At 39.3% G+C, this 19,786-nt stretch overlaps 2 protein-coding genes across 3 annotated transcripts in view; one reads left to right on the forward strand and one right to left on the reverse strand.

Annotated features, from left to right (window-relative positions):
- Positions 1 to 6,138, forward strand: part of PCID2 (PCI domain containing 2) — a 24,527-nt gene extending 18,389 nt beyond the window's left edge. Inside the window, exons 12-15 of one of the 2 annotated variants that reach the window (XM_083363136.1) lie at positions 889 to 962; positions 2,134 to 2,259; positions 3,473 to 3,596; positions 4,857 to 6,138. In XM_083363136.1, coding sequence (XP_083219262.1) covers positions 889 to 962; positions 2,134 to 2,259; positions 3,473 to 3,596; positions 4,857 to 4,946 — 414 coding nt within the window. In that variant the 3' untranslated portion in view covers positions 4,947 to 6,138. The remainder of the gene's footprint in view (positions 1 to 888; positions 963 to 2,133; positions 2,260 to 3,472; positions 3,597 to 4,856) is intronic. The other variant, XM_083363137.1, reaches the window with a different exon arrangement.
- On the reverse strand, positions 5,994 to 19,172 carry PROZ (protein Z, vitamin K dependent plasma glycoprotein; the record flags this gene model as incomplete). The annotated part of the gene is given in 7 exon segments (XM_083363142.1): positions 5,994 to 6,511; positions 7,846 to 7,960; positions 9,373 to 9,458; positions 10,439 to 10,570; positions 11,915 to 12,028; positions 19,103 to 19,127; positions 19,131 to 19,172. Coding segments are annotated over 7 exon segments (1,032 nt in total).
- Between the last annotated feature and the right edge of the window lie 614 nt (positions 19,173 to 19,786).

Below are 19,786 nucleotides of genomic sequence, written 5' to 3' on the forward strand. Positions count from 1 at the left end.
AAAGAATTCCTGAAGTCACACATTCTTTATCTTGTTTAAATGAAAATGAATATTAACGTTAAAATTATTAGATATGTATCTTGATAGATATTGTCAAGTATCAGCAGAATGCCACATTAGAATCTCTGGTCTTAAAATATGTTCTGGTACTTAGTAAAGAACTGGGGAATGAGCCCTTTGTTAACCAGAGATTTATGGAGTTGCCCGTGATAGGTAAAAGTTTACACAAGACACGTAAGATTTGGGACCCACTAGGCATATAAATTTGTTAGCTGCGTACTTGTTAATCTTTTTGTGTTTTGTAGCTCCAGTTAGTAAGGGAAAACATGAAACTGGATTGAGCACATGGTATGCCATCAGATGTGGTTTGAGAATGACAACCTGGATTCCAGTAACTGGAATCATTAATGAAATTCCAGAACTGCTTAGTTGGAACTCCTGTTGCAAGCACTTAGGAATAAACTGTAGTTTAAACTTCAGAACACAGGAAGAAGAGAAAGAATAGTTCTTTGATATCTTTTGCTAAATTCAAAACTCCCAATTCCAAATCCAAGGTAGTGTGACTGCTTTCAGTAGATTCTTTCTGCTAGAATCAGAATTGGGCTTTCGAATTGGGCTTTCTGTTCAAAAATGGCATTCTGACTAGGAATAATATGTAGGACATTTTAGAGAGATGACTTTGGTCCCCATATGATATGACCCAGTTTGGAATCCGACAAATGCTGGATATTATTTGGGGTAAGATACAGTCAAAAACAATCCCTGTAGTGCTAGGAGATTGACTGTGGTGGTAGAACAACTCATGACCATTTATAGCTTTAGGAAAAAACTGATTATTGGTGTTTCTAATTTTTGGCATTGAGTTTAAAATTATGCTTGGATTTTCAGGGGCATATGCCAATGGTCCAACTTTTAAAAAAATATGACCTCATGCAGTTTGCAGAAGTTACAAAAGCTGTGAGGTAAGTTTCATTTATGGAATTGCATACTTATAATCCTATTAGTATAATAAGACTGCAAACTATATTTGTCTTACAATGTAGATAATACAAACTGCTTTATGTTAAAAAAATGGAGAAAAAACCATAGTTTTTCTCTACTTCCTCTTCTTAGTCCCAAATTTCAGACAAGTGTAATGAAATAATGAGAATTGTAAAGCAGATTAAACCAACGTTCTTCTCTCCCCAGGATATAAATGAAACATCCCAACCATAACCACATGTAACTCGGCCTGCTTTGTACTAATGCCTTACCATTCTTTGCAAAATAGATCCCAGAAAACAAAAAGTTGCCAATCCATTTGCTTAATATTGGTGTCTCTAAATATTGGTTTAGTGTGATGTACACAAGCAGAAACACCTCAGGAAAATCTTGGTTTGTGGACTCTCCTTGTTTCTTTCCTCCATGGAACCAGAAAGAAGAATAAAGTAAAATTTTGTTTTACTCACTAGACCTCTTCTTTCATGTAAACTGGAGTGTTAGTTTACTGATTTGGTCTGATTTTTGTAAACTGGTTGTTAATTTATTTCTGGGCTTCTTTCTGAGGAGTATCATGCTGGCTGCTGATGCTAAGTTAATGTGCTCTCTCTAGGCAATTGGATGGTGTATCTGTTGTATCTCTTCTTGCAACAGGATAGCTGCTTGCAATGGGAAGTTAGTAGTGTGTAGTAATGATGCTTTCATTAGATTTTGAAAGAGCTTTCAGGTCTTTATAGTTTAATGTAGGGTGGGAAGAAGTAATTATGTTTGGGAATTCAGAGAAAAGAAAAAATGGGAATGGACCACTACTTATCATTATTGCATAATGATTGTTGCTTAATTTAGATAATACCTCTGAGTAAGCCAGGAAAATAAACATTGAACAAGTCTATAACTCTTGGACTGTTAGATTAGAATTCTCCACATTCTCTTTTAATAACACGTCAGGTTTAAGTGAAACAAGACTTCTAGTTTACTCTTCCTCTTGGCTATGGGGGAGAGGCAAAGAGTACTGGAAAAGTAAAAAAAAACTGATGAACTCCTATGAAGCTACTTGTTGCTCATCACTCAGAATGTTATTATGCACCCCAAGTTATATGTAGATACAATCACTGAATTTTTGGGAATGTTCAAAATCTTGATTTTCTAATTTAGTGAAGGGAACCTTCTTTTATTGAACGATGCTCTGGCAAAACATGAGACGTTTTTCATTCGCTGTGGTATCTTTCTTATTCTTGAGAAGTTGAAAATCATCACTTACAGAAATCTCTTCAAGAAAGTGTAAGAATTTCATTTATATTGCTTGACATGGCTAAGGTGTCATTAACTGTATACAGTATGATGTCATAATAGGGAAAAGGCCACATCAACCAGAATTATACTACTTACTTTTCCTTTACTGTTAGGAATAATTTTTGTTGAGTGAAGAGCCTCTGGCTTTTAACAATTTCCCTAAATGGAAATTTCTGCTAGTATTTTTTTTTTTAATCAGTAGTGTGTTTTCCAGAAGCATCTGGAATCTATTGTTTTAAATGTAAGAACCATGCTTTCAATTTTCAGAGAAATGCCTGAAATATTTATTTTAAATATCTGGCAAGAGAAAAACTGTCCTCCATGCTTTAAAAAAAAGAGAGGTCTCTGAAATGGGAATTGGAAAGCTATCTTTTCTGATTGTAGTAACAATACAGACGAGCCGAGAAAAGTCATAGTCAGGGAATAAAGTGAAGCTTGGTTAATATGAATTTTATATTCTGTTTTGATTAAGCATTTATAGTTATTAATGCAATTAATACTTTTAATGAACTGATTTATTCTGGAATAAACAGGTTTGCTTATTTGGGTTACTTTTAACCCTAATCTATTAGTAAAATGACAAGATTCTCTCATTCCCCAAATAAAGTAATAATGGGATAGTTTGATTCCAAATATTAGGGACTAACTACACAACTCATGATCCATTGGGTCATCCTTTCAGATATATTTCCTTACCAAAACACAGAATGCAAGTCCAGATCTGCCACAGTGCTTCTGTCATCAGCCATGGTCACATGCCCTTTGACTTTCTCCCTGCAAGCTTCCCCATTGACTTATGGGAAGGTGTCAGGGAATGTTGTAAATGAGGATCACATAACCATGGCAGCAGAGCAGTGGCATTGAATAGCAGTGCAGCTGTGCTGAAATAGCAAGAATTTTCCAAAATGTCATTCCCATAGGACTAATGGGTCCTGACATTCTGTAAGTTGGCCTATTTGAAGTACCTTAGTTGAAAAACTTTGTCCTTTTAATACACCTTTTCTCCCTAAATGAAATTTGGCTGGATTCACCAGACTATATGACAGAATCTACAATAATTTTCTCAGAAAAGTAGAATTTGTACATGTTTCCATTCACAGAAATATAAGTAGCCAACAAGGGGATGATAGATCTGGAGGTTGAGGCATAGCCTATTGTAAATTATAGCAACTGTGATGGGTTTTTTTTTTCTTTCCTTAAGATACTTGTTACTTAAAACTCACCAGCTAGCTCTAGATGCCTTTCTGGTTGCGCTGAAATTCATGAAAGTCACTGATGTCGATATTGATGAAGTCCAGTGCATTTTGGCTAATCTCATTTACATGGTAAGTGTTGGCATTCATAACATGGTATGGATAGAAACAACATTTGCTGTTGTTGTAAGCTTGCTGTACTATAACTTTAATGTCTCTGAATCCTACTTACATACACTGAACGTACTCTGTATATTCATAAGTATAAAAGGACAAATGGTTACTCAATAGGACAATGGACCTGGGCAATTTTTTCCCACAATTACATATTTCTCCAACATTGTATTAATGGTGTATTAATCACTAGCTTGTAGTCAGAGGAACGTTGCCAGCTGCCCCAGGTTCTGTATTAGGATGAAAGTACATCGGCCTTTTTCAGCCTTGTGTCTTTGGCCTTCACTGAGGTAACAGATCCCAAAATTCCCAGCCAGTTTAATCAGTGGCCAAATTGGCAGAGAATTCAGAAATTCATAATTTTGGTATAGCTGGAAGACAACAGATTCAGGGAAAATAGACATTCAAGGTATCAACAGCAATGATGTATGGAAAGGATTATATATAACACAATGTTGATTCAAGAAAAGCAATTCCTTTATACCTGCTTGATACCTTTTAGTGCACCTTTCCCAGTCTAGTGCCTTCCAACCGGTGTTGAACTTTAACTGCCCAAATTCTTATCTAGCATGGTGAAAGAACATCTTAATTTGGAATTCTGGGATTTAACTATAAATACGTGTGTTTACATTTTGCTAATCTAGAGGATGCCAAATTGATTTAGAAAAACAATTCTTAAATTGGAGATAATTTGGGCATATTTTAGGAATAATGGACTAATTTGTAATTGCTGGTTTGTGAGTTGAGGATTCAGTTTGGGATTATCATTCCCCTGAGACACTTGTGCAAAACAAGAAAATCTAATTTTTAGGGGGTGGGGAAGTGGGGTAATGACATTATTCAAGACCAGGAAAAAAGAACATTAATTCAGAATATGTCTTAACACTATTTTGTTTGCAGTGACTTTGTTTCCTTCTTGAATATTGATACAAAATAATCTGTTTCTTAAAATCTCATGTTACCTACTCTTACTCATTACCACACATTAACCCTGCACCCTGTACATGCTTATTCAAATTATCTAGTGCCTAAATCACACAACCTTGCACAAGAGCATGTCCCTGTGTATAATATTGCTCTGTTCTGTAATTAATCTTTGAAAAACGGCATACATTGAAAAAATATACTTAGTTAAATAAACATTGAAACCGAAGAGAAATATGTAAATTATTCTAGATTTACCAGGCTGATGCTTGTGGGTTTTTCTCCCCAAACTAGGGTCATATTAAGGGCTATATATCACATCAGCATCAGAAGCTTGTTGTCAGCAAGCAAAATCCTTTCCCTCCACTTTCTACTGTATGCTGAACTGAGATGGAGGAATGTTGCTCCTGGACGAGGATTACGATTGGAGAAGCCCTCTTTAAAAGTCTTGTATTTAGGACAATGCAGTGGAGAACTGGCAAGGACTTGTTGAAGAGATGGCTGCAACACAGAAGGGAACGAATGGCTCCATTACTTTCTTCCACTCAAAGGAAATGATTATGGTCCCCTCACTGTAATCTTCAAAACCGCCTTCTGGAAGGCTATTTTCAGAATAGTTACAGATTGAACTATGTATTGTTCCAGCAGAACCTTTTTGTGGATTTTTCTTGATAAAAATCCCAGTTTGAATAAATAGCATTATATTCTGTTGATAATCTCTAGTGAACTCTGTGTCCATAATTTGATGATAATGTTTTCAATTTTAATATTGCTATATTTTTTCAAAAATGTAATGACCAAATGTATTATCTTTCAAAGTTTAATTAAATGTAGAAAGTGAAAAATAATAGTAAAAACAGAACCCATTTTTGGATGTTTTACATTTTTTAAATTGTAAATTTAAGGGTACTTTCAGTGAGACTGGCTGTTGTGTTGTTAATTTTCCATTAGCATCTATAAGCAATTTAGGGCTCTTATTAAGCATACTGTATCTAAGTAATTATCTGCAGGGCTCATACAATGAATTTAGTTTACAGTTTCTTGTTTATGTCATTGTGCTAGATTTTCTCCTTTGTATTTCCTCATGTTTATATATTAGAACCAGTGATCTCAGAAATTATTCTCCTGAAGAGAATACAAAATTAAATGCACATTACTGGGGAAAGATAGTCAAATTTAATACCAAATCACACAATCAGAAAAATTGGTACTGGGATTTATACTGAGAACAAATACTGATTCTATCTCTGGATGTTCTATGAAATCTTTCCACAGAGGCAAATGAAATGAATCACTGCTTTGTTCGTGAAAGGCAAAAAGTTTTATTTCCATAGATAGTCATACATAATATTTACAGTAGTGGTTCAAACTTGAATATGTAATACACTGAATACTCATTTTATATACATATATATTTCTTTTTATATTCCATTATCCCATTATTCGTTTAAACCACATCATGTATCTTGAGGTCTTGGTAAATATAAATGTTTTCCAATTAACTATTTCTGTTGCCCATGGTTCTAAAACTCCGGTGAGAAACCATGTGCCTTTATAGGGAACAGCAATAAAACTTCCTCCCAGAAGCATCTCTTTTGCTTGCACTTGATTGTAACCACAGAATTCCCTTGTTATCAGATTTCTGTTGAGAATTTGCTTGCAATTATTCTCACTGAGGTAGGAAATAGGCCTCTGTACCAGGCTGGGGGTCAGATGACTTCTGTTTGCATTCCAGCCACTAAGAGTTCCTTCCATTTCTGAAATCAACACATGCTCTGCAAAATCCCTTTCTGGAATGCATATGGGTAAATGGTTACTGTCACAATCAATTTGGCCGCTAAGCTCAAGCAATGCCAGGTTGTTCTCGCCAGTGGTGTTGTCATAGCGGAAGTGTATATTTGACTCTTTCACTGGTATTACTTGATTCAATCCTTGCACCTTGTTGATTCCTGAACAGGTTAAAAAATGTATTCATTGGTCATTACAATAGCTTTTCTTTCAGCTGGGTTCACATTAAACGAAAAATGCCATCTTGCTATGCTAATTAAGTTGCTAATGTTATGGAATAGAAAAGAATAAGCACAGAGAGGAACGGTGTCTTGAAAACATTTAAATATATACATGGATATATTTAATCCATACATCCATAAATATATGGATTATGCACCTCTTTTGGGATCTATGGGGTCTGTTCAATATAACAAATATAGCAAAATTTATTCACTTTGCTTGGAAGAGTAGACACTGTCCTTGAGCAAGTGTAGAAAAAAGGAAATACATGTTGGCTGTAGTCCTATTTTAACTAGGGCTGAAATAAGCAATATTATTATTAATAATGTATGTAGCCGAGGCTGGTCCTACCAATTGGTGGGGTGAAACTAATTTTATATAGCATCACGGAAAAGGAGGAGGTGGCACCAATTTTACATAGTGGAATATATAGGCTGGCAACCTTTGTCACACTTAGAAGGATCTTGTGGTTTGGGGGAAGGGCTGCAGTGACTGGAACAGTGTCTGCAAAAATACCTATAGTCAGATGGCAGCAAACATACTGTAACCCATCATTTCTTGCATGGTGCAATTTGTATGAAAGGAATTGCCACACAGGGAATAACATAAAGATTATATCCACAATCACACCAGACCACAACTTTTCTACATCACATGACTTTCACTGACATTAGGGAGAAGTAAATAAATGGCCACAGATTACCATATCAGGTGAGATTTTAACAGTCTTATAAGATCTTGTGTGAGAAGACAGAAATCTTAGTAATCTTGTGACATTTCAATATGTTTTTATTTTTTTAGAAAGTTTCTCTTGGCATCACTGCGGCTACATGATGCATGTGTGCACTGAGGAAATGCAATGTTACTGTTCCTTAACATTTCTTTGTTCTTGTCGCTTAAAACTTCCTTGATTCAAGCTTGATTCACGGTGGTATCATGGATGCAGCATGAAAAAGCACTTTGCATAACTACCTTGCACAATGTTCTTGGACTTTCTAGAGTAGCCTGCAGCACTGGGGTTTTCTTACAAAGTCTCCCATCCAAATGAATTCATTAATGATGGCTGACAATAACTTGATATTAGGCAAAGTTGTTAACAGTTAAGGTGATAGCACATCTGTCTATCGTCCATCCATCCATCCATCCAAACAGTAGCATGGCAAGTTTGCAAGGTGAGCATTCTGAATTTACTAATACTTTTACTTGATGTATTTGAGTTTCTTTCTTTGAAATTCCCAATACCGAAAGAAGAAGCGGTTATTAAGTTACTTACCAACCACAGCACTAACAGGAGACAGCACTGCACATTCAGCTATAGTCAATACAAAGTTAGTTTTCAGGAGAACACCTCCACAGATCCACTTTCCTTCTGAATTTAACAGCAAGACCTTAAAAACAGAGCAAACTTGAGTTTCTCTTCCTCTTTACAGGCAGCTTGCCCATTAAGGTCATAAGTAGTAAGGGGGTCATCACATGACTGACTTAATTTTATGATCTTTTTGTTGCAATTGTGCAAATCATGGTCATTAAGTGAAGCTGTAGTCATTAAACAAATGCTGTGATCATTAAGCAAAACCATTATTTGCTGTTTTTTCTCAAAACGAAGTAAACATCTGTTTTTGGCAAAACAATTGTAAATTGTCATGACAATGGGACACTGTAAATGGCTATAAATGTGGGCTTGCTGAGTACATGAAATAGTGTCAAATCACCACGGGGGGGCCTGACTGTCAAAATTCCAGAACCAGGTCATAAGTATCTTTTGGGGATCTGTCATTACTTTGAATGTTCACTAAGTGACCAATTGTAGGTTGAGGACTACCTGTACATCCACTAGACAGGATATGTTGCTATTTCATTCAAGATTTCTTTATCAAGAAAACTAGCTAGTAGCTGTAATCATTGTCTTTATGAACTGGATAGTTGGTAAGTCAATTAACATAGGAGAAAAGCTGTGCAGCTTATAGCAGCTTTGACCTTTTAATAAAATTTCTTAGTTGGAAAAGGTGCTACCAAACTCCTGATTTTAAGCCAACATTTGGGTTATGCTGAATTATGGCCAGGTGAGATTTAGTAAGGAATATGGGGTAGAAAATCCAGATTGGTGTAGACTAGCAAAGATTTATGCAAATCACAAATGGATAAGAAGACGGATTACCCAGCTGTAATTCTCTTAAAAAATGTTTGCTATTGTTTGAGTAGAATTCCAAAAATAATACAATAATTTAATGCTCTCTCTGATGCCACAAAGTTTTAAACAGTGCACACAACACTTCATCTTAGCCAAAAGGCCAGAATTAGCTCCCTAAAAGAGAGCTACAGAATGCTCATTACCATGAAATTTGTGAATCATTTGAATGTGTTAACCTTTCCCAGCCTAAGGGAAAAATCCTTTAGAGCTAGATATAAGATTAAATATAACATACATGAAATACGTCCATGTGTTTCTGAAGAAAAAGAAATTGTTGAGTACATCCCCCCTCCTTTATTGCGACTACTATAGACAAGTGTGAAAGTACTATATACAGTATACCAGTCCTCAATTTCCATGAAAATTGTACTGTACTAAATTATTATCTGATGTCAAGATGAAATAAGGAGAATTGCCACCTATTGATGGGCAGCAGTAAAGACATATCAGTTAACTCCCTAAACTAATTTTAATATTTTTTTGTAATTTTATTTTTCTGATCTACAGTTAGGATTTGGATTTGGATTTGACCACCTGTAAGCATTACAAATCTTCATTTGAGCCCCCAAAGCCAGACCAACTCAGGAGCTCCCCCATCTCTTTGGGTACCTGCCAGGGGAATTCTCTGTCAAGCCTTCCAGCTGCATTGGGTGGACATGAAAGAGGATCTTGATATTTTCCACAGGCACATTCATCTAGCAATATATTGTAAGAAAAGAAAACAATTTCATTTTTAATAGGTAGATTTCAAGAGGAACTATTTTTGTTAAATTTGATTAAAATAAAATGTTTTTAAACAAGAAATTGGGTGTTTGTTTGATGAAAGCAAGCATGCTTTAACTATTTTGCTACCATTTGCAATTTGTACAGTGTAACATCTTTGTAGGTTATTTTTCCTCACAAAACTTTGGTATTCAGTCTAGGGGAGATGGCAAACACCTCCTGAGCTTTATTACTTTAAAATGTAGAAATAAATAAATTTAAAATAAATCTAGAAAGAATGCAGAGAAGAGCAACAAAGATGATTAGGAGACTGAAAGCTAAAACATATGAAGAATGGTTGCAGGAATTGGGTATGTCTAGTTTAATAAAAAGAAGGACTAAGTGTGACATGATAGCAGTACTCTAATATCTAAGGGACTGTCACAAAGAAGAGGTGTTAAGAACTTTCTTAACAGTGAGAACAATTGATCAGTGAAACTACTTGCCTCCAGAGGTTGTGGGTGCTCCAACACTGGAGTTTTAAGAAGAGATTGGGTAACCATTTGTCTGAAATGATATAGGGTTTTCTGCTTGAGCAAGGGGTTGGACTAGAAGACCTCCAAGGTCCCTTCCAACTTTCTGTTATGTGTGTTGTTGTTTTCTGATAGTTAATTTTTTGGTAGATGTTGTAGAGCAAAGCTGCAGTGGGATCAAAACTGTCCATCATTTCTTATGACTGGAGACCCAACCTCCTCTAAAGGGCGTGGCAGTGAGTTGGGTTTACATTGCCCATTATGTTTAGAATGAGCTACATTTTGCACAGATAATCAAGGGCTTATTGTAATATGTAATCTTCTCCCAGTCCTTAATGCAACCTCAGTTACTAACAAATGAGCCAGAGATAATTTTAATTCTTTTGCTTAATATTTATACAATATTGACTCCTGGGTTACCTTTAAAAAATTCTACATACCTTGTGGAATGCATGATTTACTATCTTCCCCCAATTCATAGCCTTGGGCACATGAACAGCGGTAAAAGTTGAATTCTGGATAGCAGAAATGCTGACATCCTGTGTGGATTTCATGTCGGCACTCATTTTTAGCTATGGAAAATAAATTGCCACTTTTAGAAGGCAAACATGAAATGGGAAGTAAAAAATAAAATTATTCTGCAAAAAAACAACAAGAACTTTGTTTCTCTGAAAATACCATTTGCCAGACTTTATTTCTCTGAGATGTACAGATTCTTTGTAGCTCCCATAAGTTGTTGGTAAGTGTTTTTGGAATCAAAAGCTGCAGCTGTGTTCTGGAGAATGATGAGTAGCACCCAGATTTAGTCATAGAGAAGATTCACTGAAATCATTGCATAAAGTCCCATTGTTTTTTGCCACTCTTCTTGGACTATAGTATGACTAATTTTGGAATGAGTCATATGCAGCTTTAAATTTGGGTAGTAGATTTGAGAAACTAAGAGTGGGAAAAGTCCCACAATGGACTGAAATGGCTGGATTGTATCTAGTTGTGATCATTCATGGTAAAATAATTTTGTATCTGCAGCCAAAACATCCCACATTGCTGTCATTTTCAATGCACCAATTAAGCAGAACTTCAGTTCCTTTACAGTATGAATAAAGTACAGAGACGGCCGTGTAATTTTCTTTGAAGTATGGCAAGATACAGCGATATATCATTAGATGATGGGCTGTGAGTAATTCTTTTTTAATCATTTTTCCCTTTCAACTTTTACTAATAAAAATAGATGACCTATTAAAGGCTTATTGTAGTTTTCATTTTGCAAATGCATGTACACAATGGAAAATCGTATGACTGCTATTGTGTGGTTTGTCTTCAGTGAGACAATATTGGAAGGAAAAGGTCTGTACTGTAATCCAAAAGGAAAAAAGGGAAAAGAGAAGTGGGATTTCTTCAACCATGGCAGGACATTTGGGAAGAAGAAGAGAAAGTACTATTTATATTATTTTATTTATTAGGGTTTTAATCCCAATTTTATTATTCAAGGCAACAAACATACATAATACCACTTAAGCATTCTTGTCCTTGTTGCCACCAAAACAATGTGAAAGCAGGCTTTTTTCTCCTAAAAATCTATTTGGGATGGGGGAATCTCCTGAAATGCTGCAGAGGAAGGGGACCTGGGCAGAATCAGTTCCCTACTCCTTATCTATTCAAACTCCAGGAGGTCCCAGGCCTTCTTTTGCAGTAGAGCTCTTCTGGAACCAGACAAATCTATCTGCTTGCAAAAAAAAGGATTTAAAGAGAAAAATGTCCACTGTGACCATATATTGCTTATACATTATTTTATGGCACCAAGTATTGGAAGACAGCAAACTAAATTACTTATAGTACCTACATTATTGAACTATTACTAATTTCTCATAAGAAGTAATGGCACACATTCTGGTTGATTAACAAAAATTGGTTTTTACCAAAAGCGCAGTTTACTCCTTCAAAGTCATCTCTACAGCTACATGTGTAGCTGCGAATGGTGTCACTGCATACACCATTGTGAAGGCAAGGACTGGAAGAACACCTGATACCACCTGGGGGGAAAAAACACCTGCATTTAGAGCTTTCTAACAAAGGAGTTTGTATTTTGTTCCTCTTCATATGTTTATCTGTAAGATACCAAGCAACATTTCCAAAAGAATTTCCTAGGCTCAATAATAATAATAATAATAATAATTAATAATAATAATAATAATAATAATAATAATAATAATAATAATAATAATAATAATAATAATTAGTTGGAAGGGACCTTGGAGGTCATCTAGTCCAACCCCCTGCTAAGGCAGGAAATTTAAATTTTTGAAATAATTTCTTCTATGCTGAGTGCTGTTCACCACTCAGGCATTCACTAGATGAGTTGGAAATGTCCCCCCACCCCCCAAAAAACCCCTTTCAATCAGCAGGGCCAGTTGTAGTCCCAATACATATCGCTGATGGCAACAAAACCCTTTATTTAATTGGCTTCACCCATCATTGGTTCCTGTCATGTGATCCCTGAATGCCAGTAGCCCCTAAAAGACACAGGATTCCTGATGAGGCTCCAACACATCCCCAAAATACTCTTATGGGGAAAAAACCATCAATAAAAGTGCAATGAAGATCAGATCACAGATATTCTCAAAAGAAACCAATGGTAAAGGTAAAGGTGGATGGAAATCAACCATATCTGAAAAATAGATCAAATTCTGCTTGCATTATTTCTGTTCTTAGTTTTTATATCAGGTATAAGCAACTTTTGTTAAGGGATGGAACATTTTTTGAAACAAAAAAATCTAATAATTGCAGGGAGCAATGATTTAGAAATGTCACTTGGGGAGTAGAACTGAAAAAAAAATCTTTTCTACTGTTTTCTGATACTGTTTAGAAATGAAATAAATGTAAGCCTGGTAGAAGCTTTTTGCAATTTTGTTTGTTTAACAAAAGCCTTAACTTATGGTCATCACTCTTTTTGCATTTTACTGGCATAATTAGGCACTGTGATCTAAAGTAACTATTGACTGAGACTATCTTTAGCCTGCAGACCACAGTTTGACCTTCTGCTTTATTCAGAGATAGTTTTGCCACACTAACATGTGGATTACTTCCAAGTGCAACTAGATAAATTATTTTTATCATGATTAAATTTTAATAAATGTGTACTTTTAGTCCAGGGGTCCCCAACCTGTGGGCTCCGGCCCAATGGCTAGCAGCCCACGGCCCACTACTGGGACAGGCTGGCCAGTGCATGCACGTGTGCACACGCACCCCCCCTTGTGCTAGCATTGCTGCCATGGGGCGTGAAAAAGGACACGGCACAGCTGCACTGCGTGAAAATGGGCCAACGCCACACCTCAGGGCACGAAAATGGGATGCTGCCTCACCTCAGTGCACGAAACCAGCTGATGCCGTGCCTTGGAGCACAGAAACAGTGCACTGTGCACAAGAATAGGGCAGGGCTAGTGAATATCATGCAAGCACTAGCCCCGCCCTGTTTACACCACACTTATGCTTATGGCCCTGTGCATAGGCATGCATGTGCATACGCATAAAATGCTTCCCCCTTCCTTTCCCTCCGGTCAGTTCCCTTGTTTTGTCATCAATTAAATCACTGAGTTTCCCTTGTGAAGGAAATTCAAGGTAATTAAAACATGCATAAATAAGATTATTTTGAAATACTTCTCTGCTGATTTGAGATTATTCTGCTAATAAGCCCTCTGAAAAAGCTTAGTGTTTTTCTAAAGAAAGATATGATGTATTTTTCTGGAAAAAAATTAAAGCAGATCAAACAAGAAACAAAAATAGTGTATTCCTAGGGATAAATTTGTTGTAAAACAAATTAGCAAACTTAGTGCAGGATGAGCAGACCCATTTACGGTAATAGGTAACTGGAGAGCATGATTTATGAAAAAATTAAAAATTAAAAAAAGAATCTTCAAATATCACTATTATTTTTAAAAGAAAACACTGCGTTATGACATTTCTATGTTTGTTTATTACTGATGCAAGACTAGCCTGGAACTGTTTGAAAATTCTTTCATATGATTTAAAGCAACGAATCTGGATTAATAATACTGACTAGAATTACTTCCTTTCTTCCTTTGTTCCTGTTGTGTCCGTAGTTAAAGGGGAGTGGTTTTCCTTAGGCAGGAAAACCTGGTGCAGGGATTGGATGTTGTATTCTCGGCGGGAGATTCATGGCCGGGGATTGGTTACAGTTTAAGTTGTCTTGGTATATAATGCGGGGTTTTACGGCCACACGGCAGTTGACCTATGTGCATTCAATAAACGTTCTTTTGCAAACAACCTCACTGTCAACGCTCGTCATTCCGAACATAACAAGTGGCGACGAAGGTGGGATCGACGACGGAACAGTGAAGGAGCGGCGGGAAGCCAGCAGCGTGTAAAGCGGGGAAATTTGAATCGCAGTCAACCGAAAACTGTTCGCAACAACAACAACGAACAGAATGGCGCAAGTCGGTTCCCTGAAGGAATTCGACCCCAACTACCCTGAAGATTGGGAAGAGTATGTCGGTCAAGTTGAGGGGTTTATGCTGGTTAATGGCATAACCGATGACCGGAAGAAAGCGGCTGCGCTTCTCACCATCAGCGGCACACCGGTTTACCGGGTCGCCGTCGGTCTGTGCCAACCGTTACCGGTCTCCAGCGTGTCTTACGCCGACCTGCTGGCCAAGCTAAAAGTCCATTTTACCCCGAAGAGGTCGGAGTTATATTGGAGAAGAATATTCGAAAAACGAAATCAAAGACCCGGCGAGTCGATAACACAGTTCGTGGCTGCAGTCAGAGAAGCGGCCCTGTGCTGCAAATATGACAATCTTGAAATTCGAATCCGCAATAGAGTGGTTTTGGGGCTGCGAGATGAACATTTACAAAACAGGATAATCGCAAAGCCCAGAGGTGACCTACAAGAAGTCTTAGACGAACTATTAATGTACGAGTCAACTGGGAGACGAGACCCCCCCCACAACATCATGGACACCTCTGCAGAAATCAACCTGGAGAGCCATGTGGACGGTGGGGAGGTGGATTACCAGTGGGAAGCCGATGTTAACGAGATCGCCCGAAGGTTCGGGAAGATGGCGGCGAGACCCTCACGCACAGACGGTTCCGACCTCGGAAGACAACAGCAACCTCCAGTACAACCAAGACCCCAGAGGGACAGCCAGACCAGACCACGCGACCCAGAAGCTAGATGCGGTAGCTGTGGTGGCAACCACCCCCGAGCAGCCTGCCGAATCCGTACTGCTAAATGCAGGCTGTGCGGAAAAACGGGCCACATCCAGGCCATTTGCCGAAGCCGACAGCGCGACAACCGCCTCCACGAAATCGATGCATGGCCCGAAGGTAAGGTAACCCCCGTTTGTAGTGGCAGAGAGACCCCCCAGACCAAAGGCATGCATTTCCAACCACGGGGAGGGGGTGGGAGTCAACAATGTAGGGAACCCCAGGATCAACCATATACTGAGACCTAAATTAAAAATAGAAGTCCAACTGCAGGGCATCCCCTGCAAGATGGAAGTAGATTCGGGAGCCTCAGTATCAATAATATCGAGTAATACACTTAAGTACATAGAAAACAAAAGTGGCCGTAGGATTCCCTTAAAACCGACCCAAATTCAATTAGCAGATTTCCAAAAAAAACCCATAAAAATAAAAGGCAAGGCCACAGTCAGTGTTAACTACAAGGGGTTCAGAGGCTCTTTAGATCTTTTAGTTACCGAAGGCCAGAGAACCAGCTTAGTAGGCCTCAATTGGTTTTCGGCCCTCGGAATCTGGGTGGGGGGAATTAATATATTACACAGTAAGACCCTCAAATCTGTCTGCGATGATTTCGCAGATGTATTTGATGGGTCGTTAGGCAGATACAAGGGCCCCCCCATTAATTTTAATTTAGATCCAGCAGTTAAGCCCATTAGGCTTAAGGCCCGGAGGGTGCCGTTCGCCCTTAAACAAAAAATCGAGGCCGAACTAGACAAGCTAGTAGGCCAGGGCGTGCTGGAACTGGTAGAAGGAAGCCTCTGGGAGACACCAATCGTCACACCCCTGAAACCAAATGGGGATGTGAGGATTTGTGCCGATTATAAAGCCACTCTAAATTTAGCAATGAAAAAACACGCTTACCCGGTCCCGACGGTGAAGCAGGTCCTCGCGACGATCCAGGACGGCGCCATCTTTGCCAAGCTCGACTTGGTGCAGGCGTATTTGCAACTTACTGTGTCTAAGGAAGCCGCCGAGGCTCAAACGATAGTTACCCACAAGGGGGCGTTCCGAGTTCACAGACTTCAATTCGGCATTGCTGCAGCTCCAGGCATCTTTCAAGAGGTGATGGAGAGGACCTTAAAGGGCATACCAGGTGTATGCCCTTACTTTGATGATGTCCTAATAGCTGGAAAAACTGAAGAAATCTTAGCTGACCAGCTAGAACAGGTACTGGGAAAATTTAGAGATGCAGGGCTTAAGTTAAAAAAGGAAAAATGTTTTATAGGGGTTAAATCTACTGAATTTTTGGGATTTAGAATTGATGCACGGGGTATACATCCCACAGAGGGGAAAATTAAAGCAATTAAGTTAGCACCTGAACCCAGAAACAAGGCGGAACTGCAAGCTTTCCTAGGATTAATAAACTTTTATCACACTTTCTTGCCTCATAAAGCAGCTATTGCTGAACCCTTACATAGGCTGTTAGACAGAAAGACCCCTTGGCAGTGGCAAGAAAAGCACAAAATCAGCTTCCAAACTTTGAAGGACATATTGTCTAGCCAGTCCACGGTTACCCATTTTATTGAAAACAAGCCAATCTTTCTAGCATGTGACGCTTCACCTTATGGAGTGGGGGCAGTCATCAGCCACATGGATGACCAGGGACAACAGAGGCCAATCGCATATTACTCCAGAACCCTAACTAAAGCTGAACGGAATTATGCACAAATTGACAGAGAAGCATTAGCCATAGTAGCTGGTGTTAAAAAGTTCCATGACTACCTTTATGATAGGGACTTCACTATATACACAGACCATAAACCCCTGCTTGGCTTGTTCACGACTGACAAACAGACACCCCAAATCATGTCCCCTAGAATGCTAAGATGGTCTATTTTCCTATCAGCATACACATTCTCTATTAAACACAGACCTGGGAAAGAGATGGGGCATGCTGATGCCCTCAGCAGATTACCTCTAGCAGATTCAGGGCCTGACCCAGCTCCTGTGGGGCAAATCCTCTCTTTACATGAACTTCCTGAATGCCCATTGACAGCTAAGGATATTGCAGCAGCCACTAATAAAGACTACACCCTCAGCAGAATTGCAGCATGGGTACAGGGTGGTTGGCCCAATAAAAATCCTGACCCCAAATTCACGCCTTATTTCCGGAGGAAGGATGAATTGTCATCACATCAGGGATGCATATTGTGGGGCAATAGGGTTATTATTCCTCAAGGTCATAGGAACGCAGTTATTGAGGAACTGCATGAGGGGCACCCTGGGATTGTTCTTATGAAAGCCCTTACTAGGAGTCATTTATGGTGGCCTGGGTTAGACACAGCAATTGAGGAAAGAATAGCTGGGTGTTATCAGTGCCAGCGGTCTAGGCCTGAACAATCACACAAACCAGTACACAAGTGGGAGGTAGCTAGGAACCCATGGTCCCGCATTCATATTGATTTTGCGGGTCCATTCCAGGGCCTTACATTCTTGGTTGTTGTGGATAGTTACTCCCGGTGGTTGGAGGTCGTGCCTGTAAAGTCCATGACTTCCACCAAAACCATACAGGTTCTGAGGGGACTCTTTACCACCCATGGGTTACCTGACGTGATTGTCTCTGACAATGGGCCCCAATTCACATCTACTGAATTTCAGGATTTCCTCAAGGCCAATTGGATTAGGCACGCGACGTCGGCACCCTTACACCCCTCCTCCAACGGATTGGCTGAACGAAACATCAGAACAACAAAAGACGCATTGAAAAGAATCATCCACGGCAATTGGCATCAGAGACTGGCTCAGTTCCTGTTGGCCCAACATACAACACCCTGCACGGCCACAGGGAAAAGTCCTGCAGAAATGAGGTGGGGCAGACGTTTAACCACCAAACTAGACAGACTACACCCTGACAGACTTCCTGTGGAACCTGAACTGGACAGCCCTACCAGGTCTCTCAACATCGGAGACTTAGTATGGGCCAGGAACTATGGACAGGGGGACAAATGGTCACAAGGGGTAGTTATTGACAAAACTGGGCCGTTATCTTACATTATAGAGGGGGAAGGGGATCGGCTGATTAGGAGACATATCGATCAGCTAAGGAAAAGGTCTCTGGAAATTGTGCAGGCCAATAGGACACACACAACAATATGAACAGACTAGACCAGGCAAGATTAGCACTAGGTGGGGAGGGGGTAGGAATACAACCCAGGGTGGAGTCATCACCTCAGAGTAGCTCTTCACCAATGTCTGGGCCGCTCATAGTAACTCAACAACCCACTAGCGCTCCATCATTAGATACACCATCACAAACAGTCGGGCCCGAAGAGGAAACACATAATGAAGCTGATGACACATCTGGAAGATACCCAGCCAGGGATAACCCATCCGCTGATGGCACATCTGGCAGATACCCAGCCAGGGTTCACAAACCTCCTAGTTACTTAAAGGACTATGTCAAATAATAACATTTATCTGGGGGGGAAGGGGTGTTGTGTCCGTAGTTAAAGGGGAGTGGTTTTCCTTAGGCGGGAAAACCTTGTGCAGGGATTGGACGTTGTATTCTCGGCAGGAGATTCATGGCCGGGGATTGGTTACAGTTTAAGTTGTCTTGGTATATAATGCGGGGTTTAACGGCCACACGGCAGTTGACCTATGTGCATTCAATAAACGTTCTTTTGCAAACAACCTCACTGTCAACGCTCGTCATTCCGAACATAACAGTTCCTCCCTCCCAAAGAAGGCTAAGAATAAAAAAGCAAAATTTGCATTAATGGCAGCATCTTCTTTTGGGTGTCCTTTAGAATAGTAAATTATACCAGAATAGCTGGTGATTTATAAGAGAACATAAACACTGAAAATTCTTCTGTTACAAAATATTTTAAAATTTCTTCTTAGGAACTTACCAAAATAGACATTCCAAAATTCATCCTAGAAAAAAGAAATGTAATTGTTTTCTTGTGCAACTGCAGACATGTAAAATAACTGATTGTAAGAGACATAAAACTGCTGCTCTACACTGCAGTGTAAAGTTTATCAGTCTCTAGCATTTGGTCAACATCTTTCAACTTTCTGACTCCTACTGCTAAGTAGACATAGATGTGATTATGCCATTCCTTTGTTGTTGTTGTTGCAGAAATAGGCTGCAGCAAATCACAAACATATTATTGCCCCGTACATTTTCTCTGCTCTGCAGAACACTAACTATACTGTCTCCCGGCTTTGGGCTCTTCCCCACAGCCAACTTAAAGTACATCCATCACTCCCTGAACTGACAGAAAAACATCCACACAAAATAAGAACAGTACTGGCAAATGGTGCTTCATATTATTGTTTGTTTGCTTCTCTCCCACTAAATATTTGGTCCAGTTTGGTCTAGTGCAGACGTGTCAAACACAAGGCCCGGGGGCTGGATCCGGCCCATGAAGTGGTTTCATGTGGCCCGCGAAGCCATCCTGGAAACAGTGAGGGAATGGCCCCCACTGCCTTGGCCCTGGCCCAGAGACCCTCCTTCTGCCAGAGACCCTCAGATCTGTCCCACTCCTGCCCAGGCCCCCATAGGCACCCTTGATGCGAATGATGTAGAGCTG

This window comes from Vipera ursinii (genome assembly GCF_947247035.1).
Source record: "Vipera ursinii genome assembly, chromosome: 4".
Classification (NCBI taxonomy): Eukaryota; Metazoa; Chordata; class Lepidosauria; order Squamata; family Viperidae; genus Vipera; species Vipera ursinii.